General features: G+C 36.8%; 2 protein-coding genes across 2 annotated transcripts in view; one reads left to right on the top strand and one right to left on the bottom strand.

Moving 5' to 3' along the window:
* Positions 1 to 963: 963 nt before the first annotated feature.
* On the bottom strand, positions 964 to 3,115 carry LOC117565218 (conserved oligomeric Golgi complex subunit 8). The gene is made up of 5 exons (XM_034244227.2): positions 2,986 to 3,115; positions 2,443 to 2,918; positions 2,170 to 2,383; positions 1,939 to 2,114; positions 964 to 1,884 (listed from the first exon to the last, which is right to left on the bottom strand). The coding sequence occupies exons 1-5, from the start codon at positions 3,056 to 3,058 to the stop codon at positions 1,108 to 1,110; spliced, it is 1,716 nt and encodes a 571-aa protein (XP_034100118.1). The 5' UTR covers positions 3,059 to 3,115; the 3' UTR covers positions 964 to 1,107.
* Positions 3,116 to 7,852: 4,737 nt separating this feature from the next.
* Positions 7,853 to 10,093, top strand: part of LOC117563489 (protein spaetzle 4) — a 165,102-nt gene continuing 162,861 nt past the window's right edge. The window contains exon 1 of the mRNA XM_034241851.2: positions 7,853 to 8,215. Coding sequence (XP_034097742.1) covers positions 8,156 to 8,215 — 60 coding nt within the window. The 5' untranslated portion in view covers positions 7,853 to 8,155. The remainder of the gene's footprint in view (positions 8,216 to 10,093) is intronic.

The following is a 10,093-nucleotide window of genomic DNA, read 5'->3' as shown; positions in this document are numbered from 1 at the left end:
AGAGCTTCAAGGCAAACTCCACTTTTTGGTATCTTAGTGATAACATTCACTATACTGGCCATATGGGTATGGAAGCTGAAATCCGCCCCAGAATTACTGAAGGCCACAGAAGCACAGAAAGCCGAAACTCCAAGCAATGGAACGCGAATATGCTTCTACATTGCGTCCGAGGACATAAGCGCTTAAAGGGGGAGGAGTTAACAACAATGCTAGCATGCGAAATGTGGCTAAGTGCAGTCTGCAGAACATCCACCACATGCCCTGTGTCAGCAGAATATCGATCGTGGGACACATGCGCAGCCATCACCAACGTGGGATCGTCAGCAGCGACGTAACGGCAGCGAGTTTTCATTTTAAGTCGTAAAATTGTAATAAGTTAGTTAGTTAGTCTTAATCAGATTCTAAATAAAAGCAAATCGCTTTTTTTACAAATCAAACCTCACGAATTGTTAATTTATATATTCAAAGCACCTACATATTCCAGAAGGAGAGATATTACACATTAAAAAAAAATGATTATTTTGCCTGAATGCAAATTTTAAATTGTTTGGAAAAATATAACACAAGCCAAATATGGAAAATAAAACGAAAACAAAAAATATTGAATTCTAAGAAACATAAAAAAATCACAAATTATTGGTACTTGATGCAAGTATTGAAAACTCTATAAGTTAAAATCTTTTTGAAAAATCATTAGGTTTCGGTGATAAATATCATTATACCAAAGTTTTAAGATTTATCAATGTAACGACAATTGCATTTTACACTTCAGTCTGTTTTCATCATCTATTTCCAGGAATTCTTAGAAGCTGTTACCCACATTAGATTGCTTGCAGTATAAGTTCACTTTTTACTTTAGTTCAGTTCACCATAAATAACATTTTTTTCTCTATTTACCTCAGCTGAAATGATTAATTTACACATGTTAGCAAATAAGCTTTTTATACCTACAGAACTATGCGCTTAAAATGGACTTTTATATAATTGTAAGTCATACGGTAATCTTTATAAACATAGAACTATTGATAAAAAAAATATGTGTAAGGTGTAGGATATATTAATGTTTGGAAAATAGGTATCACTATTAAATGGTTACAAGGCGAGTTTTTAGCCTTCCGTGGCAATAGGCGCACTTGTAGCCTCCGCAGAAAGTGCTGACGTTAGGGGGATTAGAACTTTTGTTGGCAGCAAATGCTTTAAGGGCTCTAGAATTTGGTGCTGCTGCAAAAAAGTTAGTTGCTGTTGCTCCAGTTGCAATAAGCTAATGCCAAGATTCACAGTGATAGACTGAGGCGGAAATACACCGTGAATGCAGCGCTGCACGTAAGGTACGAGATCGTACGCAAAACAAGAGCAAAGCTTTACAAATGTCTCACGTTCATTTCCTGTGAATGCCTGTTGCTCTTGTCTATAAAAGGCAAGCACTCGTTGTGCCACAAATTGAAGCGATTGTTGTAAACAGTTGGTAACGTCAGTGGCAACAGCGAATGGTGCACAGAGACGAAGTTCATTAAGTGCGTTGAGGTAACCATTGCACAACGCAGCAAGTGGATAAAAGTCGAGCAAAGTCTCGGGCGGAGCATACGTCTTCTGTTCGCTGGACGGCATGGCTGTCGTATCAAGCGGCTTTCGGCTGTGCAGTGTTACCTTGTTAATTAGCGTGAACTTTTCCAACTCCTGCTCAAAGTTCGCATTGAGTTGTGCAATGGTCGACTCGAATTTATTGCACACTATGCGTACAAAAATTGGAGCAATCAATCCTCGAAAATCGGCACCGACACGACTGAAGGACAAGCCGAAGTACATGCACTGTCCCAATACTGTTTCAATTGAGTTTACACCACGCTCCAGATCCGTCTCGAGTGTTGAAAGGAAGCCATTAATCTGCAATAGAGTCGATGTTTAAATTGCATTCAGACTTGAATGAAAAACGCGTACCTTGTTATGGAGCCATGCCTGAAACAAGCGATCTCCATTACAACTGACGCCTTGCAATGGTTTCAAGGAAACCGATTTGGCACTCTCATCATCTGGAAATATGGCGCGATACTGTGTAATAATGTTGAATAAATTGATTCGCGTGATTTCGATCGTCTTTGTTAGATGTTGCTGGGCTGTAGGAATAGTGACTTTAAAGAATACATAAATCTACTATATATACATTCATACCATCCGTTTGGGGAACCGCCTCCAGACATGTTGTAAGCCAAGCATCACGTGCCTGCAAGAACTTTAATTTGAGCTCGTTGTCGCTAAAGGCCTGCATGCGCCGCAGATAACCAACAATTTGTAGGCACTTGGGAAGCTGCAGGTCCATACGCAACTGTGCAACTAGCTGCACAAGCATGGTGTGCCAGAGTGCTTCTACAGAGCGAACAATGCTCTGGAATTGAAATTCATTTGTGCATTTTAGGATAAGAAAAACGCAATGTTGATATTTACATGCACCACAGGTATTAGATGTCCTTGATGCTGGCCAAGCCTCTGCACATAACTGGCCAGTTCAAGAGCCTCTTCATATCGATCCTCCCGGATGCAGCGTTCCATCAATTGCGGCAACTCCAGAATCTCCAGTAGCTGCGCATTTTTATGCAGAGTTGTACTATTTAAGCGTCGCTGCTCTGTTAGCTCCGCCGAATCCTTGAGAAATTGTTCACACTTTTCGCTTAACGTCGGCAGTTTATTAATCAATGTATCCACCTGATCTTCTGCTTTTTGGAACTCGTTGAAAATGGAGCGAGAGTTTTCTGCTGTTGTGATAAAAGTTTTGTAATTAGAAATAGCCAGCTCTTGTGTTTGATCCAATATCCTTTTCGTCTCGTCTCCCAATCGGGTTTGCTCCTTTTTCAGCTGATCCACCTTGCAAGTGCCGAGCTTGGCCAAATAATAGTCCAGCTCCGGATTGCCACGCAGATTACCTAAGCAAGAGAAAACAGATTTATAATTTGCGCTGTCGTGGCAAATGGTTTGTAGCAAAATAATTACTTGGAACTCCATGTGGGAAAATCAATTTTAGTACACGCTCATTTTCCAAATCCATTTTATCAGGAAAACTCATTGTTTTTATTAATTTTTGATACAGGGATCTATATAGAGATGACACTACCAATGTATCGATATTGTTAAATTTCTTTAAACATCGTTTCTTATGACAACCATAGATATTTTTTCGATCTTAATATAAAACCACATTAATATGAATTATTTATAATTGGACAAAATTATTCTATTTTATGAATATCGACTTTTTAAGCCCCGTTTCCACAGCACCAAAAAACTTGTTTTCTCTCGGTTATTTTCATTAAAAATATCGGTTTTTCTGTTGGTGAGCTATGTGAAAATATCGATAGCGAACGTTGAAATATCGAACACACTTTTTGGGTAGTCACGCGATATTTTACCGATGTGAAAACGAAAAAAAACTCACCACTCAACAAACAGCTGATAATTAAGTGCGCCAACGTATTAAAAAAGAAATAACAAATTTATTTTGTGTTTTAAATCAAATCTCTTCGTGGAGTGGCATTCACGAAGAAATGTTGTTTTAGTTGTGAGACGAAAAATTTACGGTCTACGCAAAGAAACACAAGCATACATCAACGAATGTAGTAAAAAATAAATGTATTTATGTAAATATTACATTGCCGCCAGCAATTCTACTTCCAAAGGTCCAAACTGACATCTCCATTAGATCTTCCTCCACTTCATCCAAATCTTCCTCAAAATATTGCAATTTAAAAAGTTTTTAATTTAAAAAACTTTCGTATAGTTTTTTAAATTGTTCGCCAACTTTTGTTTACATTTGAACAGCTGGGTATTTCAGAGCAGCCACACTAAGAAATTTACCGTCATTCATTCTTTTCCATTCGCGGCTGAAGAAACACTAAAACGGACTTGACCGAAAATAAAAGAGCTTAGTGTCTGTGGAAACGGGGCATTACTTAATAAAAATAATGTGTTGTAAAATTCTTTTATTTAACACCCATGTTCTAAGGGGTGTGACCATATTTTAATTGTAAAAAAATCACGCTACTCTGATAAATGCGACCTGTTTACACTTTCCATAGTATATTGGTTTACTTTTGTGGTATATTGGTTTACTTTCAAAACATGTACAAAATAACGTGTTATTTTATGTAGCTACTAGTCCTAGACGTCTCCAATCGAATGTCGTTCCACGGAATATACATAAGAAATATAAAATCTAAAAACAGTGGAGGACTTTGAAACGCATAAACATTTGCCTTCAAAATATACTTTTGGACATATACAGTTTGGAGTCCATTGGAGTCAGCAGTGCGATAGCGATACCAATAGATGCAAAACAATTTAAAAAAAAAAACTGTATAGAAAAAAATTATAAATCCTAATAAAATTAAAATCTTAATTTGTGAGGTTCCCTCACACATTTCAGGTAGCTATGCTTCCGTTTTTAAATTTTACTTTCGTACGTACGATTTAATATATAATATTAAACATACATTGTGCAAAATTAAATAAATAAATGCTTATCGTTTTTTTTTAAGCTCATACATCGTTTAGTATCGATAGTCGCGTATTTTCAAAGCCACTAAAGACAAAAGCTAATTGCTGTAATACATAGAGTTAACAGGCTTGTAAACCTTTTTGTTACATTTTTATTGCAACTTTTGCCTTTTTCTTTAATCAATTAATAAATCTTTAAGTTGCGTAAGAAATACATAAATGCCTTAGTGTTTCTGCGTGTATAGTTGTGGTCTTGGTGAAAGTAGTACATTTATTTATCTGTTTTCTAAAATGTTAAACGTCATTTTTGTAGATTATTCTTGTACATTAAGAACTTTCAATTCACCGTCCAGTTGCACGGAGCACACATTGATGACACTAATGAACTTCAATTGCATGGGAAGCAAACCCACCAATAACGCACTTTCATATCGACTGCAGTCTAGACTCTATACTCCCCAGAGTCAGCATCTCAGACATTTCGGCGTCGACGTTCGCAGAGAAGTTCGTGATGTCGTTGTAATAGTGAGCTAAACCCGCTTCACTTGATGAGAAGTCATAAACGAGTTGTATGGCCCCTAATGGGATTGTTCTTATTGTGATGTTTTTCAATAAAACATTTATGTAGATGCTAAAAAGTATTGTCACTTATTTGTATATTACAAATAAATTACTAGAAAGTATTATCTTATCTTCAATACAACAACAACATTAATATATAAGTAATGGATATATATGTATTTCTTAAATGAATTTCTGACGTTAAATATTCGCCTTTCTCACCTTTGAATATGAATTAATTTATTTGAGCATTAACAAAAGCTTATTTAATTTATACTTGAGTCCAACATATCTTAAACTGTGGTTTTTGGTGACTAATGATATATTACCTTTTATTTTTATTATTTTTGAAGGTAAACTGTTAAATTAGATTAAATTAAAACTTCCATTTCTACACCTTATGAACATTGTAATTGATTTGTTACCAGAATATACGCGACAATTAGAAAAGATTGTTTCCCCAATTTGTAGGCCTTTAATTTACCCCGGCTTTACTTTACTATTATTATTTTTACACTTTCACTTACTTTATCTCAAGTATCGATGCAGAACACAATAAACTGAATTAGTATGAACAAGTGATGTTTTGAAGCTTAGAGTGTCTATAAAAGTCAAAGTCTATAAAAATAGAAACCATTTCTAACTAAGCAACAAGATCCCTATTGGGAGGCATGCTAAAATCATAAAACACAGTTGTCTTTATTTCACAATCATCTTCCCAGCAAGTACAAGCAAAAACAGGAAACTGTAACCAAATTGCATTTTCAACTACCAACAACCAGTAACAAAAAATTTGGCAACCTCTTAAAAAAAAACATAGTAAGAATATATTAAATTGAAATGGAAGACACAAGAGGGCAACATATGTATATAATAAAGGGGGAAGATAAGGGGAAAAGAAGAGGCCACCCACCCAAACATACGTGTATTTTGTTACTACCACAACATGAATTTGGCGTGGTTTAACTTCGTGTGCAACTCCTCTCCCCATTTGACTCAGCGGAAGTCTTTGACATGCGCAAAAAGATTTACTCATTGGAATCGAACTTTAACTATAGTACAGTACAGAACAGTACAGTACTGACTTATAATTAAAAAAAAAAACATATTTTTATGTTATCGATTATAAATAAAATACCAGTAAAGTTTTAATATTAAATGCAAATACGAATGCAAAATTACGCGTTCCTTTAGAAGTAGTTGTATAAGTGGGCAGACGGAATAATTTACACTGAGTCAAGTCTTCACTGTTTACGTTCAAGTTGCAGCGAACATGCAACGCAACAAAACAACAACTCCACCCGGCAGTAACATTGTCCCAACGCTACAACAACGCCACTACTGACCTACTAAGCCGGCGTCATCGTCGTCGTCATCGTCTTCGCTGCCTTACGAAGCTCTCCCACTTCCCACTAGCAGCGACAATCAGAGACAACAACATCTACAGCCGCAGCAATCAACTGCAGCAAGAGCAGCAACAGTACAGGCCATGATACAATTATACAAGGTAGTGCCGTCGGAAAAAAGCTGGTCCCCTGTCTATGTTAGCAATGAGTGCGAGTGAAAGAGGCACAGCGTGGTAGTGTGAACGAGACGGCAATGAAATGCGCGTTAACCCTTAGACGATGCAATTAATATTTACATATTTAGAAGCTAATATTAATGTCTAATTGACATATTTTTTAAATGTAAATTGTTTATGAACAATATTAATAATATATATGAGAATTCTCTAAATGTTTTAGTTCTATCCGTGTCTACGGCATACATGGCAAAAAGTCATTTTGCATAAGGGTTAATTGCGCTAAAAAATTCGTCCGCAGACAACCTCTTGCGTCGAAATCCGAATGCGCACTGACGAAAGCTATTTTCCGACGGCACTACCTTGTATAATTGTATCATGGTACAGGCTAAGTCGTGCTTTCGTTTCGTGTCGTCTCGGCAAACCATCTTCATCTTCGTATTTTGTGCTTTGCTCTCTCATCATGTTGTTGCGTGTGGCGCTTTTTCTGTTTGTTGGCGGTTTGTTGTTGTATTTTTTGCACAGCTGTTGTTGTTATTACTGCCGCTGCTACTGCTGCGCCTGCTCGTTTTTCAATGTTTGTGTTTTTGCTGCGCCTCCCGACGCTGACGTTTCGAATAATAAATAAGAAAAAGTTTTCCTGCAAACGCAAAAACTAAGAAGAGTCGTAAAAATAACAAGTCTGATTGAACTACTTGTTGATATTGATCGACTAGTAATGACCCTGTGAATTTCTATTGCACATACATATCTGGCTTAAAATATTTATATTTTGATGACAGGTTTTGCATACTTTTGGACAAACTAAAAAATGGCACAATCAAGTTGTGCAAACTTCGGCCTTCGTACAATACAAATATGCTACTTAAACTTATTTTGCTTATGGAATAATAATAATACCTCTTGAAAACTTGATTTAAGCTCGAATTTGATGATTTTCATATGTACAATGAAATGCAGAAATTGCGTCTTACAAGCATGCTCCTCTCACACGAAATTGTAAGGAGTATAAAAAGAGTTTTCGCTTGCGTCGCAGTTGAGCCATTTGGCAAGTCGTCTCTCTGTCTCTGTCGTGAGACCTGGTTGTTGGTTGTGCGCGGGGTGCTCAGTCTGCACGCTGTTGCTGTTGCTGTCGACGACGTCGTCGTCGTCGCCGTCGCGACGTCGTTATTGTTAGCGTTACTGTGGTTCAGCTCTGAGCCGTTTTGCCTTAGCTCTCACCTCAGTTGCAATCGTGTGAGCGAAGCGTGCAAACGTGATTAGATTTTTCGGCTCGGCGCTGAAATGAGCTGTGATTGATATTTGTTAAATAAAAATATGAATTTTACAACTTTTAAAATATATGTGAAAACCTATCGAAAACTCAATTTAAACAAAAGCCTAGCATCAAATAAGTGTGATTATAAATAAACCAATCCAAATCCCACTAAAGAAAAAGGCTTTCAGGGTCCAAGGCCCTAAAAATTAAACACCTAAATAAAGCAAAAATAAAAAGTGAAACATTGCGAAATATTTTTACGAAATTACGATTTACTCATTTTTGCATTGAATATTTGTGCGTGTGTGCCAAGCAAAGTGAAAGTAAGCATGGAGCTCATGAAAATGAATATGCGTATTTCCAGATTGCGAACGACAAAACTAATAACGGTAAATGCTAACAAGAGTGTAAAATATCGTCACATAATACCTAAAGATTTGGCACACTTTACTGTCAGTTGAAGCTCTCTTCAATACACTCGTATATTATTGAAATTTGCTTTAACAAGCTTACAGTACATCATTTTCTTATTCACTTATTTCTATACTCTTACATCAAAAACCTAAAAAAAAAAAAGTGTATAAGTCAGACAAGAAATTTCGATTAATAATAAAAACTACTGAGAATTAATAAATGAAAAAAAATAATCCGAGTTTGGAATTTTACATTTAGTTTTATTAAAGTGAACTTTGAACATGCAATAGATCATTTGCTTTGCGAATTGATTTAATTTTTGACGCGAAAACCAATTCATTAAATTGAATTTCATACTTCAGAAAAATTCCAATCACATTCGGAAGCTGAAAATAAAACATAGTTTCTGAGCGATTTAAATTTTGGTAACCACCTTGACTACCAATTTCTAGTGGCAGCTTACAACATGTGTTGAAATCCGTAAACGATCAAAGCCATTCAGCGCTTTATGCATATTAACAACTTACTAAATGCTATACACATACAGACACACAGCTGTTCGTATGTATAAGCAAAGAGTAAGCTGAAGAAAAAACTCAGCTGTTGCTTTTGTTATTTTGTGGTTGGCGCTTTAAAGATACGAAAATAAAGATAAAATAAAAAATTTCACTTTCTTCGAGGTGCTGCCGGCTCAAAACGATTTTTTAGTTTTTGCCACTTCTTTTTTTTTGGGCCGCTACCATTGAATACATTCGAAGAGAAAAACGATAAACAAAAAAGCAAATGTTACCAAATACAGAGAAAAGTTGCTGCGATTTTGGTGTGCCTTTCCCGGCAAGTTTGGATAAGTGAAACCGAAGACGCAAACAGTTGAACAGTTAACAATCAGTATATTTTTTTCGACCAAGACAATGCCGATGAATATGCATTATTTGAACACTTCGAGGTTCAGACACAACATACTACATTTGCGTGGACTTGCATGTCAAGTTTGTCGCCTCAGTCTTTTTGCGTCGCGCTGCGTCGCATCAGTTAAGTTTCACCAACTGTTGGTGCTGCGACAGTGACTAGCAATGGCAATTAGTAAGCACAGAAACGGCAAAGAAGCAATCCCAAATTTGGTTAAGTGTAACATCAACTTCATTTGCAGTTGCCAATTGAATTGATACATAATTCATTCTATGCTGCACCGCCGCACCATCGCATCACCACATCAACAGCACCACAACATTGCCTGTGGAGTGTTTAGAAAATGAAGACATAGACAAGACACGACGACAGCAACAGCAACACCAACAACAGCGACATATGCGATTGCTCAGCTGGCCAATCAGACAGTCAGGTGGTATGGTGGGTCAGTTAGGTGGCATGGTGGTGATGCAGGGGTTCTATAGAAAGTTGCGATGGCATATTAAAGTGTTGCTAACTTACAACAGCTGCGATGCTTCAGAGTGACAAATGTCTTCCTCGATGTAAGTTGACTTAATGCCCATTTGGCTCTCTCGTACGGCGCATTGGACATATTGATTTGTTGTCTTTAATGTTGACAGCCGCCTGCCAGCCAGACAGTCCGCCAGCCTTGCAACCCGATTGTTGCTCCAATTTCCTTATGCCTTTTTCTAGACTTACTAAGAAATATGACACTCCATACGTAGCTCTCGGCTCACACGACCCGCCTGTGTTACAATTTAATTGTCTCCATCATTTTCATACAGATGAACATACATACATATATGAATGTATTTTCAATGAACACAAATAAATAATAAATATATATTATATTCACTTCCCATATTTATTGTCAGTGTATGCAGATATAGATTGTAGATTTGGCGTCAAACAAAACGAAAGTA

The sequence above is a fragment of the Drosophila albomicans genome, chromosome 2L, assembly GCF_009650485.2.
Source record: "Drosophila albomicans strain 15112-1751.03 chromosome 2L, ASM965048v2, whole genome shotgun sequence".
NCBI classification, from domain to species: Eukaryota; Metazoa; Arthropoda; class Insecta; order Diptera; family Drosophilidae; genus Drosophila; species Drosophila albomicans.
This window is presented reverse-complemented; position numbering and strand designations above follow the sequence as displayed.

Coding starts and splice junctions, on each gene's coding strand:
- LOC117565218 (XM_034244227.2), bottom strand. CDS start 3,058: ATGAGTTTTCCTGATAAAATGGATTTGGAAAATGAGCGTGTACTAAAA. Junction 2,919..2,985: donor TTTCCCACATGGAGTTCCAA/GTAATTATTTTG, acceptor TCTCTTGCTTAG/GTAATCTGCGTGGCAATCCG. Junction 1,885..1,938: donor AGGCATGGCTCCATAACAAG/GTACGCGTTTTT, acceptor ACTCTATTGCAG/ATTAATGGCTTCCTTTCAAC.